The sequence below is a fragment of the Carcharodon carcharias genome, chromosome 13 (assembly GCF_017639515.1).
Source record: "Carcharodon carcharias isolate sCarCar2 chromosome 13, sCarCar2.pri, whole genome shotgun sequence".
NCBI lineage: Eukaryota > Metazoa > Chordata > Chondrichthyes > Lamniformes > Lamnidae > Carcharodon > Carcharodon carcharias.
Genome location: NC_054479.1, coordinates 96,739,563 through 96,765,332, shown reverse-complemented (window position 1 = coordinate 96,765,332; position 25,770 = coordinate 96,739,563). Strand labels below are relative to the sequence as shown.

General features: G+C 41.3%; 1 protein-coding gene across 4 annotated transcripts in view; it reads left to right on the top strand.

Moving 5' to 3' along the window:
- The window catches only part of cald1a (caldesmon 1a), a 203,007-nt gene that overhangs the window by 64,752 nt on the left and 112,485 nt on the right, over window positions 1–25,770 (top strand). For 3 of the 4 annotated variants that reach the window (XM_041201871.1, XM_041201870.1, XM_041201872.1), the window contains one exon: window positions 16,081–16,196. In XM_041201871.1, coding sequence (XP_041057805.1) covers window positions 16,120–16,196 — 77 coding nt within the window. In that variant the 5' untranslated portion in view covers window positions 16,081–16,119. Of the gene's footprint in view, window positions 1–15,337; window positions 15,605–16,080; window positions 16,197–25,770 lie in introns of those variants that run through there. The other variant, XM_041201873.1, reaches the window with a different exon arrangement.

Below are 25,770 nucleotides of genomic sequence, written 5' to 3'. Positions count from 1 at the left end.
AACCTGTGCAACTGTGAACTTGAAACATCCTTTGAGACACATGACTCAAAAGTTTGTTTTAAGTCATGTTGTACCTTTGACACAAAAATAAAGATGTGATTTAGTATGTGTATGGGTACTGCTAATAATGTGTCCCTGATTCCCTTCTTTGAACTGATCTCCATTTTTGCCTAATCTCTAGAAAGTCTTTAAAAATTCAAACTATGAAAGCTGTTTAATATTCCTTCTATCATGTTTTATGAATGGTTCTTGACAGCAATATGATAGCAAGCATCCCTGCAGTGACTAGGCAAACACAATAACCAGTTTTGTGGAGTGGTTCGTGTTTGAGCTCATGACAAGAATATTCAAATTTCACTTTCGGCAACAACTGAAGCAAAGATTAAGTTTTAGAGCAAATGTTGACAAACATAAATGGTCTGGATTTTCATCTCAGGCCAGGAAAATGCAAGTGGGGCCCTTTTGCAGCTTCCAAAACTTGAGCCCACGTCCAAATGCCTTTCCTGCCATATCTTTGTCTCCGCAAAATGTGGGCAAGGAGGGCACGGGTTGTGTGAGCCACATTGCGATGTAGGAGCACTGCAGGAGTGGTATGGGTGCTGAGGTAGGCTGGTTAGAAGGCCCGTCTCTATTCCCAGGGACAGAAGCACAGCTCTCAAAATTTTTCTTATGTCCTCTAAATCTCACTTCTCATCTATAATGTTAACCCATGTCCCTCATGTATCCTCCATAGCCACTTACTCAGTATCTACTATGGGCAGATCTAAAGATACCTTTGAACTGGACATTCAGGAAAACAAACTTCTAAGAATCTAATAGAGCTCTAATTCAAAGACAATTCATACTGAAAAAACACTCAATTCATAAAAGTCATTCAAAAATGTAAATCTCCTCAATCTGTTGTAAAAACAAACACTTGTCGACTTATCACATCAAAGCTAGTTAATTCTTTAACAACCTTGTAAAACTGTTAATCAAAATGTGAACCCAGTCCTTGCTGAGATAAATGGTTCTGGAGATTTTGAAATTCAGTCAAGCATTCTTAATAGGCTCAGCTGTAATAGTAATTCCAGGAAAATTTAACAATGGAGTCTATTGAAACTGGAAAAAAAAAGATAGCCTTTTCTTAAACTGCAGAGGATTTCATTTCCATCTCAAAGTAGATTGCCTGTCAGTCAGTGAAACAGAGCTGATGCTTACGTCGCCTTTACTTCCAACAGCAGGGCAATTTTTTTTTTCAAAGCTGAAGATTTACTGACATTTAAATCACAGCCCAAAACATGACAAGAATTTTTTTAGCACATTTTCTACAGATTTGAATGTGTTATGGCACATTCTTCATGGGAAAAGTTCTCTAATGCATCTCAGCACCTAAACAATGCTGACCAATGTAATGGTCAAGTTACCATTTCAGGACAGAGTCCTATGATGAATCACTGCAATTAAAACACATCTACATTAAAATGCAGTACCTATTAAAGATAATTGAAGATATTAAAACATTTAACACTGTCAGAATGTTCCCGATCCTCAGCAGGCTTCCTTCAGTGGTCTCTCATGAACATTTCAAGGAGATGGGCTTTTTTAGGGCTGACTAAAACCACACCAGCACATGAAAATAGCGGAGAGCAGGAGTGGAGTGGAGTGGGATCGGGGTGGGGGGGTGGGGGGTGCTGGTGGTGGTGAGTGAAAATATGTTTTGCAGTTAAGAGCCTCAAGATTTCAGCTTTCCTGACCCCATTCCCAATGCCATCAGTAGATGTAAATCCAGCCAAATGTTGTGTAACCCAAAGAAATCAAGGATGTAACCTTTATAGTTGCACATAATCTGATTTTTCCCAGCATCAGTAATGAGTTTTTACTTCTGGGATAAATGCAGCTGTATCAGACAACTCAATGGAAGCAATCACAATTATCTCAATTCAATTTCGCCTTATTGTCTGGACAGAAATTTATTTCGGGTGCATTGCTCATTCATTAAAAAATATAATCTATAAATGAATAATAATAAAAGAAAAAAAATTACCCTATCACAGACATTTAACTTCATTTAAAATATGTATTTAAAAACTATTCCACTGCGTTAAAATTATCAGTCAGTGAGTTCCACCTAGGGTGCATATCTACGTCCATACATCACACTCCTGTTCAAAGTTCGAATAGAGATGAACACAAATGAGTTCAGGAACCGATTTGTCCCTGCAACTGAAAGATTGTAACCTTTTCCGTGAATGCATTTAACAGTAATACTGAAGCAAGGAGTGATTCTCATTATTCGTGACACTTCACCTTCATTAACATTTTTTGAAAGCAGGTTTTGTCATTTGTTCAGAATGTCTAAGCACAAGCACCCATATATGGGAATAATTTCTATGTAGGATCTGTCAGCTGTGATTCAGATGGTAACATTCTCTCCTTTGAGTCAGAAGGTTGTGGATTCAAGTTTCATTCCAAAGACTTGAGCACAAAAATTAAGCTGATACCCCTTTGCGGTACTGAGGGCGTGCTGCATTGTCATAGGTGCCTTTTTTTAGATGCTATTAAATCAAGGCCCTCTGAGTTGTCCTAAATGTTATTTATTCCACAATTATCATTACTAAAACAGGTTACCTGGTCATTGTCATATAGGTGTTTGTAGGAGTTTGCTGTGTGCATATTGGCAGCCATGATTCCTACAGTACAACAGTGATTACACTTCAAAATTGAGTGCAAAGCATTTTGGGATGTCCTGAGATTCTGAAAAGTACTGTATAAATTTAAATTTATCTTTTTTCATAATATTAGAAGGAAACAGCTGCCTTTTAAGGTAATACTTCCTGGACATTTGTACTTGTGGTCCATTGAGTAATGCAAACAATTACGGTCCCTTGAAATAATCTCACTTTCATGGATGATTCAACAAAGTCATTCACTCATTTTTACTACAGTAAACTATGCTTCATTCAATAAATGGCACAGCCAATGTGATGATTCCATTTATTTTAAATTCTTCCCAAGGCGGCCTTCTGAACAAACAGAGTGAGTTAAAGTGTGCAAATTTTAAAATTGTTCTTAATTGATTTTAGAAAACTAATGAAAATTTCTTTGCAGTAGTCAGTAATTACAGGCAAGTTGCTTTGGAGCACATGGTTAACTAGTTTAATGTGACATAGCTTAACAGAAAAAGTTGAGATTGGTTTCAGTGGAACTAAATACTTGGTGGTAAATTAAAAGGCAGTCGATGCAATACTGTCTGTTTCTGCCCAAGACAAGTCTTCACTTCTATCTGCCCGTCTGTCAGTCTATTTATCTGCTTACTTATCCATTTATCTCAATACTCCTTTAGTCAGCTTATCTATCCATCTGTCTCAATGGCCCCACAGCCTCTTTTGACAGCAAATTCCAGACATTCGCCACTAAAAACTGCCCTTTAAACCTAGGAGAAATAAAAACAATGCTCTTTTCTTGTAAAATCTGTGACTTTGCTAAAGCAACGGAAGACTTTTTTTATCCTCGTACATAAAATTTAGGATCTTGAATATCATAAGATCATCCTAAATTTCTCTCTGTCCATCTATCTAATCTGCTAATTTGTTTTCTAATCTTTCAATTTAGCCTGTCCTTTGAATCTGTTTTTCTATATTATTCATTAATATAAAAGTGTAATTAAAAGTCTTGTGTGTCCACAGGGCATTCATTACATTTTAAAAGTAAACACAGCATCATACATCATCTTCAAATTTAAGTCTGTATACAGAAAAAATTCTGATTTAAATGTTCGCTCAATTTGCTGATTTGTCTGCATCTTCTGTTGATTGCTTTATGTATCTCTCCAGCAGCAATAAGTAACCAGCCCAAACCAGTGACTTAACGCCCTCAATGGGCTGAATAATACATTATAAGAATGGGAGTATTACACGCCCATGCCAACGTATTATTGGGCGCAATGACGTTGGGTTGCGTTCTTGATGTCATCATGCCCAATCCAGATAATACGGCATGCGGGCAGGGCTAGAGCTCAGGAGACTGCCCTCACTATTCAAATTTAATCACATGGGATATTTAAGCTTGGAAATGTCCCAGTCGACTCCAATAGTACATGGCATGGGCAATAAAACACTTAGGAAGAGTGTGTTTCATGCAGGTGGGTTTCTCATTTTTTTAACAATTGGCTTGTTAGTGCAGGTTTAAAGTCTGCAGCTGAGTTCTGAGGTTGAACTCAGCAGTTCAGGCTGCTGTGACTCCTGCAGTGCTTTATATAAAAAAAAGTAGTTTCCATTTCAGATCTCATTTCGAGGCCTTATTCTTCCTGCTGAGAGGTCAACTTTGACCTTCACCAGAGTCTTAGTCATCCTGCTAGGGAAAACATGAAAATACTTGTCTCTGTGGGAGGCATATCCTCCAGTGAGGAGGAAAGGAGGAGGAGGAGATTGAGATGAAGAAGGGCAGATCGAGAGATCCAGGACGCACTGGTGGATGCATGAGGGTGGCAGAGCTGCCAGACCCAGAATGTGACAAAGACATCATGAATCATCAACAGAGGCACAGGGAGAGCTTTCACTCATTAAATATCCTCCTGGTCTGTGACCACAGTCGACGGATTATGCAGGTATGCTTCGGGTGCCGTGGGAGCAGCCATGACTTGTGCATCCAGTGTAACTCTCAGACCTGTTCAGCAGCTCTGATGCCCTGGATGGTTGGCTTCTATTTGACAAGGGTTACCCCTTGAAGAGATGGCTCATGACTCAGGTGAGGGCCCCCGGAACAGATGCAGAGTGGTGCACCGACAGCCACAGAAGCACCAGGGCCATCATAGAGCAGAAAATTGGGCTACTGAAGATGAAGTTCTGATGTCTTGACAGATCAGGAAGGGAATTCCAGTATGCTCCACCATGTGTGTCACTCATTGTCATAGTATGCTGCAGCCCCTGTAACCTTGGAATTCAGAGAGGATGCCCCTGAGGAAGAGGGACACCAGATAGCGGGCATTGATCTGAGAATGAGGGAAAAGACAAAGTGAGGGAACATCCTGATGTAGAGGTGCCAGGCCCTAGGCGTGATCTCACAGATAGCCATAACATAAGGGAAACCTTGATAAAACAGAAGTTCCAACAGGGTGTGAAGTCCCAGCCTCATAGATGCATGCACTGCATGTGTCTCCACATCATTCCATGTGGAATGTGAGATTCATGTCTCCGTCCTGTCAGCACACTTACTGTGTCCAGTCTTTGCCGTTCGAGACAGCCTGTCCCGCCTCCAATTATTAAAGCTCATGTTTATCTCCAAAAAGAAGTTCATTGGCATTGGTATATTGAAATAACATCTGCATGAGGGATGGTAAAGTTTGGGTTTATTCACATAAGCGAAATGAGACATATGAGCAACCAGACTAAATGCACACATGTGACCTGCTTGGTGACTATTGTGGACTTTTCTTAGCATTTCCTAGTGCTCTGGCGCAGAGCTCCCCACTTGCTGCTGCACTGGACGGAGGCTCCTTACCAGCTACCCCACTGGATGACTTTGGTGGACGTCCTCTATGCTGCTGAGGCCTTGAGGGCCCACCACATCACAAGACTCCTGCAGGGTGGCAGGAGGAGTTTCTGTCACCTTGATACTAGATGGGGAAAGTGTTAATGACTGTTAGGAAAGTATAATAATTTTCATAATATTTTTCTGGTTTATTATAAAGTAGATTTATGGGGAGTTGTGTTTTTCTGTGTGTGTGTGATTTAGTTACATTTTGTAGCCAAGCATACAGCAAGTTGAAGTTATCAAAAGAAGTAAGATGTAGAAGTGTTTTTAATATGTTAACGAGTAAACATGGTTGGGTTCTTAGCATGTAAGGTGTGACAGGAATTTGCATTTTTAGATAGATGAAGGGCGGTTTGATCTCAAAGAGGTTAATGGGAATATTGGTAACATGAAAAGATTTATATTATGAGAAAGGTAAAGTTCCAAAGACATATAGAAACAATGGAATTTACAAATTAAAAAGGGAGAAACATATATAAAGGAGAATGAGGCTACGTGTCAGGAGAAGGCATTGTGAAATCTAATAAATGTGTAAAATAGCCTAAGTGAAGGCTCCAGTATTAGTGCATAAGCCTGCTGTCTACTGAAACTGAGCTGGAGAAAAAGGTCATTTGGAATTCCACTCTCCAGGTTTTTGTGTTAATTTGCTGGATCTGTTTAAAATCTAAGCATCTAATTTTTCACCGTTGCCCTAAAGGAGGTGTAACTGGGAGTCAGGTTGACTAGGGATTTTAAGAGTTATTATAGTACTAATTTGTAATTCTATGTATGTGCTTGAAATCTTATCTTTTGTTAATAAATATTTTAATTAAATTTTTTAATAAGTCTCTAAAAGTCTTGGCGGTCTTATTACTTCTGAATTCGGCACACACATCTCAAACTAAATACAAATTCCAAAACCGTTGTCATAGCCCGATAAAGTTCCCCTTGTGGATTTGATCTGCCTGGCACACATCATCTGCCTCGTCATAACAATAGCAGATGGACGCAGGAGAGGCTGCCCCTATCAGAAGCGCCCTGAGAGGTGCTTCCGGATGGCAGCAGCAGCAGCTCATCCTTTGCCACTAGGGCCGCTTGGTCCTTCCTGCTTCCCGTGAGGTTCTAAGAGCTGGCTTAAGGTCCTGGCTCCCAGTCCCCCTGTCAACCTGACTCTAGGCCCATGTGCTCAGAGCTAGGATGATGGTGTGTCGATCGGAGCACATACCCACGATTGCATTCGCAACATGTTTGTTTTGCTCCTCGAGAACAGTTGTCAGTCTGTCCATAGATGAAGTTTGGCACTCTGAAGAGTGGTTGATCACAGTGCACGTTGCCTGGATGGACACTTCTGCACTCCATGCCAGAGCATGCAACCCCTCTGGTATACCTGCCAAATCTCTACGCGCCACGTGCTGGAATTCCAGCTCTGCCGCCTCACGGGTGACTGTAAGAGGCTTATTATCTGACTCGGAATCAGTCTCTGCATCACCTCGAACACTCCACTGACTGCCCGAGGCCTGCTCCACCACACTGGCAGCTGCACGTGCGACTGTGAGTGCCCTCACCATACTGTGCCTGCCCATCTCCCGGTGCATTAATCCCTGCCGAGGTGCCAGTATCTGCACTGGCACCTGGTGCAGAGAGAGGATGTAATGGTGCTTTCTACATGGATGCTGCTTTTTTTTCAGAGGGAATTGTCTGGCCGGCAACGAATATCGTAGTCCATGGAAGAGGGTTCACCTGCGCAGGAGACACACAAAAAAAGGGTGTTGGTTGGCGTTGGAAACCTTTCAATGGCTGTGCAAGGTCACAATGCTCAACACCATGATCGTCATGTGTAATATGCGATCAACACATTGCAATCATTGTAGCAAACTTACAGCAACATTCAAGCTTTCCACTAGGGAACTTCCTGGCTTTGAGTGCTGAGATGACAATTTTTACATTAATTGAATCATGCCAAGCAGTCCCTCTCCCACTTGCCCTCTCCCCCTGTGTCCTGGCTTCAGCCACTTGCTATCTCACCAGACCCATGCCACCTTCTGATCTCAACTCTGTCAATCGACCTTGAAATAGCAGCTGAGGAGGGCTGGAGCACCTCCTCCTCATGTGGCATCAGGATGGCCAGCTCAGGGACCACCACCTCCAGTTCTACCTCTCTCCCTGGTATTGTGGGCACACTTTTCTTGAAAGTAGATGTAAATTTCAATGACTAATACTGTTAGGTTAATTAATGTCATCCTACCTCCAAGGTGACATAGAAGTGCATGATCAGCACAGTGTTTGACAGCCCAAGATGCTGTGCACCTTCCTCATGTGTACACGCTCATGTGACAGTGTCACATCGGGAGACATGGCAGGGAAAATTTTTAAAAACCTTTATTAAAAGTTTCAAAACTGAGCCGATCTCCCCGAGGCAGCACTTAGACTGAGGGAGATCTGTGTGCTCTTTCACGCGCTTGCGCGAAAGAACGCACTCCCGGCTGAGGGAATCCTGCACCCCCCTGCCCGCACAGGGAGCAAATAGCGCTTCCTGGTGGATGTCACGCTGGGCGGGCCTTAATTGGCCCGCCCATGTAAAATGGCAGCATGCCCCCGACTGGGGCTGCCGATCAGGAGCCTGGCCACTCCTGCTCTTTCTCTCCCCCCCCACCAGAGAGTCTGGGTAGAATGGGTAGAATGCCAATATGAATACACAACACTCCTGCTTGCCCATTTCATTGCTTGTATCTCTGCCTCTTGTAGAAGTTCGAAAGGAAAGTAGAGTTTGCTTCTAAGTGAATATACTTTAGAACATGGATGAGGACATGAGAAGCTTTTTGGACTTGTCCTTTTGAATCGCTGCATTTATTGTTAATCCTTTATTGTGCAGCTGATTAATTTTATTACTTTTATTGCACAGTGCTGTCATCTCATTGCTACTTACAAAAATAAATGAATATCGTCAGCTTTTATAATATCAGTGGTTCTATGAAGGGCAGATAATCATCTGGAGGGCATCAGCAAATAGAGAAGATCCTAATGGAATAGAAACAAGCCAACATGGTCCTGTTATTAAGAATGGCAATAAAGCAAATCTGGATAACCATAGATTCTTTAGTCTTTAAACAGTAATTGGCCAAAAGATAGGATCACTTATTAAGATTAAAGGTGAGAATGACCCACCTGAAAATAATCTAGTAACTGGGAATCAGCATGGCTACTGAAAGGAGATCCTGCAGGTTGAACTTGTGTTAAATCTTTCCTCACCCACTCCCAGGGTCTGAGCTAATTTTCTCACATGTATGGAAATGCTACTATTAGTCACCAGCCAAACTGCTATGGGTCACAAAGTAATGTTACGACCACGTTAACAGGAGTGAACTGACTCATCTTTTTATCCCACTCCTGAGCTAGTTATAACCGAGTTTGAATATAAAAAGGGAGGTGATGTGGCTATTAACTGTGTAGAGCTCGGTGTAAGAAATAAGCCAGTCAGGTTCCTTAAGTTAACAAGTATAGAATTAATTTTCATATAACAGCAAAATACCGCAGATGCTGCAAATCTGAAACAAAAACAAAAAATGCTGGAAAAACTCAGCAGGTCTGACAGCATCTGTGGAGCAGAAGACAGAGTTAACGTTTCGAGTCCGTATGAGAGCCATGCAGACTTGAAACGTTAACTCTGTTTTTCTCTCCACAGATGCTGTCAGACCTGCTGAGTTTTCCAGAATTTTCTGTTTTTGTTAAAGAATTAGTTTTATTGCTAAAACTCCCTCAGGTAAAGATGAAGAAATTATTAACAAAAGGTTTAAAATGTACAAATATATTCAACCACCCACTAATGCAAAAGCACCACACACACAATCCTTCCAAGCATGCAAAAAAGAAGTAAAGGTCTGCAGAATATCAGATATTAAAAACTTGGCCAAGTAACAAGTAAAGTCAGAAAACAATTTTCCATGGAGTGTCCAGATGTTTGTTTACAACTGAAGGGCGCTGGTCCTTGGGGTTTCTCACTGGAGACAATGGTGTTGATTTGGAATTCTCCTTTAAAAACTCTTGGTTTGCAGCAGTGAGATCTTCTGGTGTGTTTTTCAAATCATGAACAGTTCAGCTTAGATGAGAATGGTTTCAGAAGGAAGATAGATGGATTAAGGCTATTGTCCCTGTGGCAGTCTCTCTGACTATCCAAAAGTCCAGTAACTCTTTTACACCTAAGAGCTGGATCATGTGACCTATGGGAGCTCCATGGACTCTGTCTCCATAAAGCAGTTTGTATTCTTTGCAAATGTAACACGGTTAGCTGCTGTAAATCAGTGTCTTTTGTCTAGGAAAAGTGTTCTTTTCAAAAAAGCTCAATACAAGTGTATGTCTAGCCGATGACATATACATTTTCATGACAGTAAGTTTGCTTTTAATTTGGATTAGAATATTGGACTTCTTCCTGTGCAATGGATCTTGAAGCAAATGAAGAAATGTGACATTGTTCATTACCATGCGATGCTTGAAAATCTGAAATCAAGGAACTTGATTTTCATGCCACCGCCCATGTCAGGATGGAGGCAGCTGGGATTTAAAAATGGCAGGTGGATGGAAATCCTGATTCTGGGCTTACCACCCCCATTTCTGTTGTGTGGGATAATTATGGCCCAGGAAAGGTGCGCGGGTGGTGAAACCCCATGCAGCAATCCTGTCTTTGCCTACTCCATTCTGGGTGTGCACCCTGCTATTTTCATAGACTGTTTTAGTAGGGAGGGATAGTTCACAGCACCTCAGAGGAGTTGTGAACCATGGGAGAAACCTACTTTGGAGTCAGGTTAACAAGTTAACAAGTAAGTTCCAAAAGAGTTAGCAACTTCACATGTCATCATGTAATGGTGTATGATTACATTGGCCATTATTTTGAAAGTGTCAGATGCTTTAGTGTACTTTAACCTAAAGTGCTCTTCTGCAATCAGTGGTACTGAGATTAAGATTTTAATATGCCAGTTTCCCATTGTGATTTAATCTTTCCTTTGATTGACAGTATGGCCATCTGTTTGCCTTTTTGAGGCATTAGAACAGATGGCCATTATTATTTCAAAACATTTTAATATATTCAGCCCAACCATCTTTTCCTTGTTTCAAAGATTGGACAGATGGCTGAGGTCTTTCAAAAAACATTAAATGTTTTAAGTATATAGCTATGGAGGTTTTGTTGATACAGCTGTGCAATGTCAAGGGAACAGTGATCTTTGTTTTGATGAACAGTTTTCTGAGCAGTTAATAGGATCAAACTTTTTTGAAGAGGTTTTTGAATTGCTGTTTGCTTATTTTGACAATTTCATGAGCATCTCAATGACTTTCCAATGTTATTAGAGGGCTTATGCATTCAATCCATTGTGGATACTGGGTGGGTGGGCATGGTGGGTATTGAGGGGGCATGGGTGGGTATTGAGGGGGCATGGGGGTGTATGTGAGGTGAAGAGAATTGAGGGGTAAGGGCGATGGTGCCATCACCCATTTACAGAATTGGGCTGATGTCCAAGTGAATGGAGGTGGGCCTTCTAACTTGCCTGCCTTCACATCCGCCCGTCTCTATTCCTGCCTTAGGCCTGCTTCCAGAGGCGGCTGTCCTGACTCTGAATGTCCTCATTACCATGCCGTGAAAATTGCAGGGGTGGGCATTGCCGGATAGGGGGCAGATTGCAATTTCAGGAAATGGCTTAACTTGTGATTCCAGTCTTGAGGATGAAAACCTGGGACCAGGAGTTTGAGCTAAGCGGTTAGAGACCCACTGATAGTGAAATTGGTCTACACTAGTGGATGAATATAGCGAATAGACAGCTAGGTTGACATCATGCCCAATTTTCTTCTCTGTTGACTTCACAAACTCCCCATCAGCTATGAATTACCTGTTTTTCAGAGGCAATGAATTGACAGTTGAAAGTCTTCTCCTGGACAGGCCTGATACAAAACTGCCTGGACAATGACTACTGGTGGAATTTTACGGCAGCGGGATTTTACGTCCCCACCGAAGTTAATGGAGTTTAGGATGGTTAGCCATGTTTTACAGCCCCATCCTCACCGCGAGGGGGCCATAAAATTTTGAAGACAGCCACCAAATCAAAACCCGGACACAAATACAGCATTTCTGTCATATGTTTCTTTCTGAACCTTTGCATGTGCAAAAGTGTGTCAACCTCTTCTATGCCTGAACTATCAGTTCAACATATTCAAATTTGCATTTTAAACAACACAGCCCACAGCACTTAAAGTCTACATTTAAAAACTGATGCCTTTTGGTGCATTTTTGTTGTCATAAAGACAGCACTTTGCACTTTGTAGTCCCAGTGTCAGCATGAACCAGATCAGGTATTTCACAGACAGATACAGTAATGGCTTTTTGTGCTCTGACCCTTTAATGATCCCTCTTAATCTCAATTTGAGATTATTTCTGACTGTAATGAAAAAAATGTTAGTATTTTTCTGATGTGTAGGACTGAAGGGACCTGGATTGCAGAGCACAAGGAGAAATGTAAATAAGATGGGTTGTATTTTTTCAGATTATTGCAGTGATGTATTAAGTATTAGATGCTGTTAAAATAGACTTAAATCCCTCTCTGGAAACATTGATACATACAAGCCTACAGTGAGAGTGTGATTTGGCCATTCATTTGTTTTTGACTGCTTCAAGCTGTACCATTGTTCTTTTTCTATGGCTAAATTAGAGCAACATTCAAAGGTCCTCCTGGAGACCAGAGCAATAATAAGCTCCTCTTTTTCACTCCTTGGTGTTTCTCCCACTGAACCATCTACCTTTCATTTGTACACTGAGGGAATAGTTTTCCAAATGTCAGCTCTTAATTTTCCAATATGCATCAGGGCCATAGCACAGTTCCCACCATCACCTACTACTTGAAAATGACTCCCCAAATTCAAAGAACCCATTCTTTGAGTCAAAAGTTAATGTCATTCACATCTGCCAATGCCTTCTCTCCTTTGCTACTCTCCTCAGCTACCTTCCTTCTGCTTCTCCCGCATTGGAATCTTCAAGCCATCAGATTCATTGCAGTTCTCTGCTACCTCGGTGGGGGGGAATACTCTCCACTTGGTGGAGTCAGTCATACCTAGTGCAAGGGAAGGTGGTTGTGGTTGTTGGAGGTCAATTATCTCTGTCCCAGGGCATCACTGGGAACTCCCTCAGGGTATTGCCCTCGGCCTAACCATCTTCAATTGCTTCATCAATGACCTTCCCTCTGTCATAAGGTCAGAAATGGGGATGTTCGCTGATAATTGCACAATGTTCAGCACCTTCTTGGTACTTCAGATACTGAAGCAGTCTGTGTCTGTATATAGCAAGACCAGGACAATATTTGGGCTTGGGCTAATAAATGGCAAGTAACATTTGTGCCCCACAAGTGCTAGGCAATGACCATCTCCAACAAGAGAGAACATAACCATCTCCCCTTGACATTTAATGGCATTAACATCGCTGAATCCCCCACTATAAACGTCCGGTGGGGGGGGTTACCATTGGCTAGAAGCTGAACTGGACCAGCCATATAAATACTGTGGCTACAAGACCAGGTCAGAGGCTGGGAATTCTGCAGCGAATAACTCACCTTGTGACTCCCCGAAGTCACCATCTATAAGGTACAAGCCAGTAGTGATTTGGAATACTCTGCACATACCTGGATGAGTGAAACTCCAACAACAGAAGCTTGATACCATCCAGGACACAGCAGCCCATTGGCTTGGCATACCATCCACAAATATTCGCTCCCTCAACCACCGACGCACAGCGGCAGCAGTATGTACCATCTAGAAGACACACTGCAGCATCTCACCAAGGTTCCTTCAACAGCATCTTCCAAACCCACAACCTCTACCACCTAGAAGGACAAGGGCAGCGGCATGGAAACACCACCACCTGCAAATTCCCTTCCAAGCCACACACCTTCCTGACTTAGAACTATATTGCTGCGCCTTCACTGTTGCTGGGTCAAAATCGTGGAATTTCCCAACAGCACTGTGGGTGTTCTTACAACATATGGACTGCAGCAGTTCAAGAGGGCGGCTCACCACCACCACCTTCTCAGGGGTAATTAGTGATTAGCTATAAATGCTGGCCTAGCTAGCGATGTTCACAACCCATGAACGAATAAAGAAAAACCTCCCCATCGTATCCCCATTAAGCTTATTGAAGCTTATCATCTGCTCTCCTCACCTCTTGTTCCAGCTCCTAATACTCTATTCCTTCTCCTGAGTCTTCTGCTTGCAAATCTCTCCCTAGCCAATGGCTTTATCCCTGCATTCTTTAACAGCACTGTCATCAACCCCATTCTTAACCAGCCAAAATTCTTCCATTACATTGACTACTCTGTTCCAACCTTACATTTTCTCCAAAGTTCTGGAATATATCAGTGACTTGCAACTACACTCCAATCTTCCACAACTGCTTAAAGCCTTCCATTTCAGTTTTCATCCTTTCCACAGCACTGAGACTGTACTGTTTGAGGTAACAACTTTTGTGACTGCAATTGTAGTTCATCTCTTTTCCTCATCCTGTTTGTTTTTCTCCATTGTGTTTGTCATATCTGCACACCCTTCGCCTATGTCTATATCTGTGCTATATATAGCTATATATTTTGTATATAAAAATATATCGACACACCGATGAGAAAAGAACAATGAAGTACATCAAAGTGATGCATGACTATGAAGTGCAGAATTTTAATGGCATAGAATGAAGCCATTCTACCCATCTTGGCTGCACCGGCTCTCCAAATCTTACCTTGTGCCATTCTCCTGCCTTTCCCCCATACCCCCGCACATTGTTTCTGTTCAAATAGTCATCTAATGCCCTTTTGAAGGTCCCGATTGAACCTGCTTCCGCCACACTTCCAGGCAGTGTATTCCAGACATGAACCACTCATTGTGTGAAATAGATTTTTCTCACGTCACGTATGCTCTTTTTGCAAATCACTTTAAATCTGTGCCCTCTTGTTCTTGATCCTTTTATGAACAGGAACAGCTGCTCCCTATCTAGGGAGGGAGATTGTCCTACAGTGGAACTCGGTTTGCTTGGGTCACGGTTGGGCACTCCTGCTGTAGCCCCAGTGGGATAAAAATGACTTAGTGAAGGGATATCAACCTCTGGCCCCACACGTTGGGAACTGAGTCCTATTTTCTCATTTGCTCTGTTTGTATTTGTGGGCTTGGAAGTTTTGAAATGACATTTTAGGCATGTTGCCATGTAGTTGGATAAACCCTGAATCAAAACCAGTTAGTATTGTCAATGTGAGACATCTGGAAATTAATGAGAACAGGATTTAAACTTTATATTTGGCACCTAAGATGTCATGGTATATACTGCACCTTAGGTCATACAATGTACTATCTACATACTCAAGTACAATGTTCACCTGAGGGGAGACAACTAAACTCAAGTGTACTATATCTGTGAAGAATCAAAGCCTAAACCTCGGACGGAAGGACACTTTCATATTTTAATAGACATTTTTGTAAAGGTCTAAATACTAGTCAGTCATATTTCCATGTTTACAGCTATTATTCTCAATCTCCTGACGAGTGAAATCAACCAAATGTATTTGAAGCCAAGGTCAGCTCACCCTCAGGAAGCATGCACTGCAGTATCCAGGATGCCCCTGTCTGCACACAACTTGCAAAATGTTTTCAGCGCTCACTGACAGTCTAGGCTTGGATTCCAAAGGAAGTGGAGGCCTCCAGCACTGTACAGGAAACAATCTAAGAGTTGGCCTTAAACGCCAGATTCCCTTCAGAGTTTTGCTAACCACTGACAGCTCTGTAAACAAAGAAAGCGAAGGCAGCTTTCCCTTTCCTAGTAGCCATTTCTAGACGTGGGCTGTATTCACTGTAAAATGATGGGCTGTCTCGCAGTGCTGGAGAACTTTCTGTAGTGATTATCAACAGGCATTACCATTTGGTGGACGAATAGATATCAGGATAAGATATGGTTTGATTAAACCTCAGGGATTGGGCTGTGTGAGAGAGTCTGATCCACAGAAAGGAATTAAGCACAGACACTTCTGGGTGGTCCCAGGGATGCAACACACGCTCGCTTCTATTTCTCATTCGTCTATTCAACTGGAAACATTTGTTACTGGTAAGACAGAATTCTAAATATTTGCAACATGAACATGTATGAGTTTTTGATGCAACACCATACAGTACAACTTGAACAGAAAGGTGTTAATACTTGGAATGGTGAGCTTTTTAAGTGACAAAATGACTGCTATGTATTTACAGACTAAAGGCCTACTGTTAGGGTCATTACTACTGACTGGATGGTAACAATCTACAGCGCTATACATTTTAAATATGCTCCTTGTTTTCTCTGAAAATCTTTCCTACATTTGTTTAACATCTGCATATGGTGCTGATAGATATGCACGGTTCTGGTTGTTGAATTAATCCAGATTGCTTGACAAAATCAAAAGAGCAGACTTTTTTTCATTGGAAACTTGATGTGATATAAGTTCTAGAGTTCCGTGAGCATAGATATATATATTAGCACACACATATACACATGCATGAATTCTGTTGCAGTACCCTAACCATCAAACGACTTATTATTTTCAGATTTTTACCAAGGCACAGGAGAACATTTGTCTGTAAACCATGGATATGGATGAGTTTGAACGTCGTAGGGAGGAACGCAGGAAAAAGCGTGAGGAGATGCGCCGTGAGGTGGAAAGGTAATGATTTGTGCACGTAAATTCTATGATTCAGCACTTATGGTGCATGACAGAGATACTTAATTAGGACGTTGGACATGGGGGTAGGATGCTTGTGACCTGTATGATGCCCATTTTAGTGGCTATAAAATGGTGCAAGTCATGGATCAGGTGTGCAGGCTACAGCTCTGAACTCCTGATGTGCCCACTCTTGTTGCAGCGAGACCTGTGTTCAGTGTGAAATTTACCTCCGATCACAAACTTGTAAAATCTGCCACTGAGAGAGTGCAGTTTTAAATCTACATTATTTTAAAAATGTTTTATAGATACTGGGCACATCTGGGAGTATTTTTCATCATTGTTTAAGAAAGGTGTTCACCTGCAGTTTTCTGTTTGGCTCGTTGAACATTGTGAAACTTGGGTGATTCTGAGCAGATCCCAATTCTAACTTTGCAACATTGCTATGATGCATCATATTAAAAAATTAAATAACACTCTTTATATCATATCTCAGCTGCATTGAATATTCAACAAATTGAGCTTTTTAAGTGCAATATCTGTTGTCAAGTAGGGAAATGTGGTAGAAGGGCCCACCGGCAACAAATGAAATGACTGACCAGTTAACCTGGGTTTTTTTCATTTGGGGAGTTTGAGAGGGGAATGTTGGCCACCACACCGGACACTCTGCTTTTTGGTTATTGTTCTAGAATCTTTAATGTCCATTTGAACCAGAAAAACAGGCAGGATCTCTGTAGCCCTGGCAACGAGGCACTCCTACAGTACTGCATTCAATTCTGTATCCAACTGGAAAATCGCTTATCGAGCTCCTTAATGAGCTGAATTGCCATGGGCGCGGGCAGCCTTGCTGGGCCCTGAACCCACATCCATCAAAATGCCTGACATCGGGGATGGGTTAGGGAAACTGGTACCCTGGCTAGCCACATAATTTTCAGGGTTTGTCCACCTCTGCTCTCAACCTCCCTGGAGCCTGAAAATCCAGCCCTTGATTTGCAAGGAGTTGCTAAAAGGAAAGTAGTAGAAATAAAGACTGTTATTTGGATGGGGCAGTTCTATTTGAGTGGCAATCAAAACAAGTACAAAACCCACTTAGAAGCAGCGAAGAACAGAATTGAAAAGGTGTCTTGATATGTTCACTATGAAGGTTCTAGTCAAAAAGATTGATGAGATATTTTGAAGTTAACATGTGCCAAATAGAGTGCATGATGATTTTTGACATTGCGATATTGAATAGATTAGCAATCTTGGCTGGGGATTGCACAGTCAGAAGTTTTGGACAAAAAGAGACCATCCCCAAGCAACAGGTGAAACAGAAGCTGACAGTTTGAGTGGGCAGAAGCCAGAAGATAATCATGTAATGAATTGCTGCTGAAGAAGATGTAGCAATTCAGTTCCACTTGGATTAATTGTTCCTTTCTCATGTATTTTTATATGTTGAGATGCACGAATCTCTTTTCAAAGCTCAAGAAGAAAGCTTACATCTGTTTCCTATGATTCATTGGGCCCTATTTATATTTTAGAATTGGTGCAATTGCCTTTATTTAGCTGTAATTGGCACCAACCAAGGGGATAATTCTGAGATCCCAGTGGAGAAGATTGGGAGCGTGGGTTAGAGATAAGGCTACAACATTGCCAGCCCAACCTCCAACTGATTCCCACTGGGATTGCAGAATTGTCCCATTACTCCATTATCCCTTAGAATTTTCCACCAGTGCTTTTTTTAAAAAGGCAATTCTTTTTGTTTGGGTTCGACGTTAACAAGATTCACAAACATGCCCAAAATAGCATCCTGCATTTCAAACCCATCACAAAACATTTTGTTTAATGCAGAAGAAGCATTTCTATAATTTTTTTTTCAAATTATGGGGAAAAAATTGCAAATAGTGTTACAGAGGGGAATCCTTCAGCTCACTAATGAAGACTTTGGTCCTTTCACCCCACTGTAGGATTACAAGGGGTGTATAATGTACTTGTGCTGAAAGCTGTATTTTTAACATCTCATCACATCCTGATCAGGACATCACAAAGTTATATTGGCAAACATGGCAGCCAATGCATGGGAAGATTCCACAAACAACTGAGATGATTGACTTGCCTCTCAAACTAGGTTGAGAGAGGAAAACTCCCCGCCCTTCTTTGAATAGCGTTGTGAGATTTTTTATGTAGATCTGAGAAGGCAGTCTGGGACTCAATTTGACACCTCATCCAAAAATTGTGTACATTACATGAACACAATTCCAAACTGTATTGCAAAAATGGAGAGGATTATGGGACCAATTTTCTTGTAATTTGTGCCTGGAAATATTTATTCCCTAAGCATAAAACACAGGATAAAGGGATGGGCACGTATATATCAGGCCTCCTCCTCAATGGTCCTACCAGGGTTAGCCTGGTAGCTTTTCCCAGATGGAAGAAACCATGTCAATGAGACAAAGCAACTTTGTCCTGCTTTTCAACTCATGTACCTCTTGGATTGACACCCAGATACCCAATTTGAGTAGTACCCAGAGAAAGAAGGGAAGAGGTCTTGTGCCAATTCTCTTTTTTGATGAGAGGGGCTATTTTCTTTTCCCAGAAAAAAAGCGGTCAGAGCTGGGGGCCTATTGGCTATTGTTCCTAAATGGCAACTAGAAGGCCACAGTCCAAATGGCCATTCTGGCAGATTCAAGCCATCAGCTGACATCTCTTCCTTCACTCGAAACAGTTGGCTCTATCAGAGGTGGATCTGTGCCAGGAGAGAGAGTTGGGCCAGATGAATGATTCAGATCACTTCAGGAGGAATGTGTTTGAGTGCACCTGATCTGCCTAGCTCCTAGGCTATGGGAACACGGGACAATCAACTGTCACAATTTCTTAGAAGCCTTAAACTTAAAACCAGCCAAATGAGTGATTAAACTGTTTTCCATTAAACAAGTCGGGCATGGGTTTGATCTCCAGTGGTGAATACACTCTTTTCATTCTATGTGTTGTTTTGATGGAAATTCTGTGGTGAATAGGAATCTTTGCTAAATATTGACATTTAGCAAAACAATATAATTTAAATTGCCTTGGACTCGCAAGCTTGGCTTTACCTGTTTGGTTGGGGAGAGGGGGGAAACAGGACTAGGACAGTTGCAGTGTTTTGATTTATTTTTATATACATTCAAAAGCTACTTGATGCCAAAAGCAAATACTGTGCTTCTGATTAAGTTTTCAAAATAAAAGGTGTTATAAGGATGCAAGTCTTTCACAACCTAAGGATGTTCCAAAGTACTCTTCAGACATTGAAGTACTTTTCTTCAAGCATCGTCACTGTTGTCATGTAGAGGACATAACGATCAATTCGCGGACAATAAGGTCCCACCAACAGCAATGAGATAACGGCCAGATAATGCTTCTTGGTGATATCAGTTGAAGGATAAATGCTGGCCAGGAAAAGGAGGAGAACTCCCTGTTCTTCGAATAATTGGTTTTCTTTAGGTATATTGCCGGAACGTTTTAAAAGCACTGGGGAAACTGGTCAGGTAACTTGAGTGTAGCCTAAAGAGAATGTGCGTCAGAAATTCAAGCTTGATCAGCCTAATTTTTCACCTATTAAAATTTGAGCAGGCAAATCATGCATGCATCTGCACTCATATACGTCCATCACTGAAAGTGCTAAACCCTGTCATTTTGCCTGTTGTTATCATGTCTCTAAATGAAACCCACTCCAGGGAATATTTTACCACACATTAAAACTACATGTATAGAGTTCTAATCCAGTCAGACATTGTGATTGACTGTGTACTTTGCCAGTTAACTGTTGATAGGGGATGCCATGCACAGTGGAGGGCTGGTTTTTGAGTATGCACTGCCTCACACATTGGCTCTTTCCACTGAGAATTCCTGGGCAATCATCAGTGATTTGAGTATACACAGCTGATGGTGAGTCCCAATGCCTTCAATTGTGTCCATCCATGAAATCATAGTGGAATTTTTTACGTGGATTTTATAATGGGGGATATCTATCTGAACCTTAAAGGTGCTATGTTTAAGAAATATAGATTTTTTTTTTTGAAAAATATACTTTATTCATAAAATATGTAGAAGAACATTCCAAAACATTTCAAAATCACCATCACAAAAGTACAATCAGATTCAACTTTTACACATGGAGATATAGATTGGTACAAAACAAGGACCCATTCATTTTCTGCAGTCAGCACACCCACACCCAAAAGATACCCCTACGTATTCACGATATGCTCTTTAGTGAAGGGAGCACTTTCCTTGGTCCATCTCCAGGGGTCACTGCCCCTTTTTACATTGAGCCAAGATTTTTGGGGCTTTTCTTGGTGTGTGTTGCTGGCCATTCCCCTATAACAGGCACAGATCCATTACAGTGATGCTAATGAGTTTGAGGAAGGCATTCCATGCTTTCCACCTTATTTTCCTTAAAGAATTCCACAGGCACTTCAGTGCTTGGTGTTGCCAATGAAATATGAAGCTGTGGCCATCCACCCAAATCCTACCGACTGTAGGGTCAGCAGGAGTACTGGGGGTAAACCAAAGAGTTTGGAGGTGGGCAGCAAAGTATCTCCTCATGCCCCACCCCCTTCCATGGATTAATGAAAACCACAAGGCCCAGTGTTCTCCAGCGCCCAGGAGGCCCAGATCTAAACAGCCAGAAGCACCTTGTATACTTGAAAGTTGTCCTGTTGTTTGAGGGTGTTTCAAGTCACCAAGCCAGAGAGTGACCTATGATGAGTTTGTCTTGGCTATGCTAATGGCTAATTCAGAAAATACCAGTGCTCTTGGGCTTGCACAAGGTGCAGTTCTGCAGTCCAACGACAGAGACAGAGGTGGATGGCAGAAAAGTCAGTCATTCCTTACATGTTCTGTGTTACATGGCTTAAATTCACTACATTTTAACTCAGAGGCTACAGTGCCACCAGTTGAACAAAACTGACCAAAGTGAGTCTTTCTTTCACTCAATATTTAGGGGTCTGCGTCCTAGAGTTGATGTTCATTTGAGCTTTCTTATACACAATGACAAATATGTCTCCTGGCCACGGTGATCTCATTGAAACATAGAACATTCCGAAGAGATTGACAGGTTAGGCACTGAGAGGTTGTTTCCTCTGTGTGGGACATCTAGAACGTGAGGGGGCACAGTTTTAGGATAAGGGGCCGGTCACTTAGGACTGAAATGAGGAGAAATTTCTTCACTCAGCGGGTTGTGGATGCTCCATCATTGAATAAATATTTAAGGCTGAGATAGACGGATTTTTGGTCTCTCGGGAAATCAAGGGATATGGGGAGCGGCTGGGAAAGTGGAGTTGAGGCAGAAGGTCAGCCATGATCACATTGAATGGAGCAGGGGCCATATGGTCCACTCCTCTTATTTCTTCAGTTTTCATGGTGGAGTTTAATTCCTTATGGCAGCTGAACATACTTGTCCTTGCTTGCCTTTCATCAATAGAGCAGCATTAATGCTGTCTGTGCAAATGGTTGCAGCTCAAACCACTTTACTCTTTGACCTGAAAAGAACAATGCATAATGAAAGGTTTTTGGAGGAATCAAAAGACACATGCAATTGTGACGCCATCAGTTTGCCAGTTTGCTTTCGGAATAGGAGTATATGCAGACACTAAATGTTTTCAAAAATTGAGAGAGGTTCACCTCTATCTGCACATGTAGATAAGGAGTTACCTGTGGGTGGGCACAGAGCATCTCTCCTGCAGCCTGACTGCTTTGGAATCTCTCTACATTCCCTCTTCCTCTTTCAAACTCCTGAGCTAGGGCAATTCCCATTGGGGAAACTCTTAAGTGTCAAATTGGGGCAAAAGAACAAATCAACGTAGATCACGTGGCCCGAAGAGTCATGATGTTAGCAGGGACAAAAACAGCAAAATCCTATAGAAATTATTGAAAATGCAAACCTAATTTTCTTATTTCAGCCTTTGAATCAGCCACAGTTGTAGAAAAACTGTTTCCCCATTTGGGGGAAGTCCACAACTATAAATATAAGGCAGTCACCAGAAACGTCTTTACCCAGAGAGTGTTTAGAATGTGGAATTGTTGCCAGATGGAGTGGTTGGGGCAAATGGCAGCAATACAATTAAGGGGAATCTAGATAAACACTTTTGGGAAGAAGGCAAAGAGTTAGATAAAGTAGGGATGGAAGGAGGCTTATGTGGAGCATGAGCATTGTTGTCGACCTTGGGCTGAATGGCCTGTTTCTGTGCAATATGTATTTTGAATTTGCTTGTCCTTTAGAAACAACACTCTGTACATCTGAACATTAGGAAGTGGTGTGTACGGCATCTCAGTCCAAAGAAGATATTGACATTAAGCTTCTGCTAAGGGAAGTCCTGAATTTAATCATCTTAAAAAGGCTCTCATTGATATTTATCTGTAGTCACTTCCTAGTGCCCCACTGCCAGCCTTTCCCCACTGTCCCCTCTCCCCCCATTGCCCGCTGATCCTTGCAGGATCTTCCGTGAGTAATGGGTATTAAAATGAAGACTAGCTTTTAAAATAACAATGAAGCCTAGAGTGGAACTAGCGGCGAAGGTGTTAATAGCTGCATTTCTTACTTTGAAATTTTGATTTCTCAATGGTAGCTGCCTCATTATATAAGTAACGTCTAGTAGTCAGTAATACGATCCAATCTCGTTTTCCGTTTTTGTTCTGGAATCTTTTTTTAAAAAACTCTGATTCACACAGGTCCTTTGTTAGAAAATTTGTTGGGGTCTGCAAAGCTTGATATAAATAGTAAGTTAGTATTTGTGTTTGTCATAATCTCTAGAGAGAGTATTTTTAACTGCACATAATGTTTATGATAGGAAATTCTTTAGATACTAATTCTCCCACTCCTAGCATTGCTTTTTTTCAAGTCTTGCAATGTTCAAGGTTATAGTGAGTCTGTTTGAATGCACTGCCTGGTTAGAAAATGCTAACCTTGGCACTTTACAATCTATTGGGAATCCTACAGGTTTCTTGGGGATATCGGACTGTAAACTAGATATCCTACTAAGCTGTCAGCACAAATTTTTGTATTGAATGAATGCTTTATTTCTGCAACACATGGAACTAATGCTTGCGGAACAGCAACAGTAAGCCAGCAAATTTTATACTCCCAAGGAAATGCCCCCTCTCTGCACTAGCCCATTACAGCATCGCCAGGACCTTCAATTGGCTCAAATTGACTGTTTTAAGAGCAAAGTGGTATTCAACGGTCATGTAAAGTTGCAAGCAACAGAAGAGTGGAACAAAGATTCATTTAGCTCATGCTGAACTGAATGACTATGAATCGTATTTCGCATTTCTGAGTTTGTCTACACGCAATCGTTACATGGCTTTTTTGTTTTTTTTCATTTAGGCTACTTTAATTCCTATAATAAATCCTTTTAAAAAGATGTTACACCTTATGCAGTAGGAGGTTATTCATTGGGGTGAAAGTAGGAAGTTGCCTCTTGACATGCGGCTAGCAGATTACTCTGGGTGAGGGTAAAATGTTTCCACTGGAGATTGGGGTAGGACATTCCCCATTGGGTGAGTATGAGAGGTTACTCCTTGAGATAAAGGTGGGAAATTCCCCGCTGAGTGAAGGAGTAGTTGCCATCTGGCCAGCTTTTCACTGAACCGGTGTTTTTGAAATTACTGCCAGTCGAGATTTCAACCAGCAATATCTTATCTATCTCTTTAATAATAATCAACAGCACAATATGTTTTAATAAAGACTGGCAACTGACGGTGAATTCAAAAACACGGCTGTGCAATGACAAAACAGCTAGATGGTAACTGTATAGAGTATCTTATGAAAGGCTTATCTTTACAACCCATATAACCATAAGTGACTAGGAATTGGCATGTATTTTGGATCTGTAGTTTTGGATGTTTGAAAATTCAAGGGCTTATTCTAAAGCAAAATTCTCGCATTCCCTATCACCATTATTATTGAAACGCACTGACAGCAGTCAAATCCAGACAATCCTTAGAACCATTAACCTGCCAACACTGTCCGAGAAAGTGCCCTTCCACTGATAGGGAAAGTAAGTGCATTTTCTTCCATTAGGGCACAGTGGACCTGCAACCTCCCGTTTGTCTGCAGTTAGGTATCCTTGCCCAAGCTGCCTATGTCAATTCTCTTTTTAATTTTCACCTACTCAGAAAGTTAAGGATTGTATTAGATCAAAAGAAGAGGCTTACAATCTTGCAAAAAATAGAAGCAAGTCTGAAGATTGGGAATGTTTTAGAAACCAGCAAAGGACGGCCAGTGAAAATTGATTAAAAAGGAAAAAATAGATTGAGAGTAAACTAGCCAGAAATATAAAAACAGATTGTAAAAGCTTTAGAAGTATATGATAAGGAAGAAAGTAGCTAAAGTAAACATTGGTTCCTTGGAAGCAGAGGCAGAAGAAATTATCTTGGGAATGAAGAAATGTCAGAGGCATTGAACAGATTCTTTGTGTGTTTTTTAGCAGTAGAAGACACCAGTTTCATTCCAGAAATTGACAGTAAACCAGGGTCTGAATGGAGTGAGAAAATTAATTAAACTAATATATACAAATAAAAAGTACTGGAGAAACTTAACGGACTAAAATCCAACAAATCCCTGGGACCAGATGGCCTACAGAGATAGCTGTAGAGATATCGGATGCGCTAGCTATGATCTTCCAAAATTCTTTCGATTCGGGAACGGTCCCATCAGATTGGAAATTGGCAAATGTGCACTGCTTTTCAAGAAAGCTAGGAATGTTAAAACAGTGAACTACAGGGAGTTAGCCTAACATCAGTCATTGGGAAAATGCTGGAATCTATTATTAAGGAAGTCTTAACAATGCACTTAGAAAAGCATTGTACGATTAGAACAAGTCATCACGGCTTTACTAAAGGGAAACCCTGTTTGACAAATTCATTAGAGTTTTTTGAGGATGTAGCTATTAGGGTAGCTAAAGGGGAACCAGTAGATATTGTATACCTGGATTTCCAAAAGGCATTTGATAAGGTGCCATATAAAAGGTTAATAGGCAAGATAAGGGCCCAGGGAGTTGGGGGTAATACACTAACATGGATAGAGGATTGGTCAATGGACAGGAAGCAGAGAATAGGCATAAACGCGGCATTTTCAAGTTAGCAGGCAATGAATAGTGGAGTGCCGCAAGGATCTGTGCTGGGGTGTCAGCTATTTGCAATATATATTAATGACTTAGATGAAGAGACAGAGAGTAATCTATTTATGTTTGCTGATGATACAAAGCTGTGTGAAAAGGTAAGTTGTGGGGGGGAAAGACACAAGCTGCAAAGAGATATAGACAGGTAAGTGATGAGCAACAAGTAGGCAGATGGAATGTAATGTAGGGAAGTATGAAGTTATTCACTTTTGTCTAAGAATAGAAAAGCAGAATTTTTTATTAACATGTGTGAAACTTGTAAGTGTTGATGTTCATAGTGATTTGAGTGTGCTTGTACAAGGAACACAAAGTTAGCATGCAACTACAACAAGCAATTAGGAAGGAAAATGGCATGTTCGCCTTCATTGCAAGGGGATTGGAGTACAAGAATAAAGAAATCTTGCTACAGTTGTACAGGGTTCTCTTGTGAGACCACATCT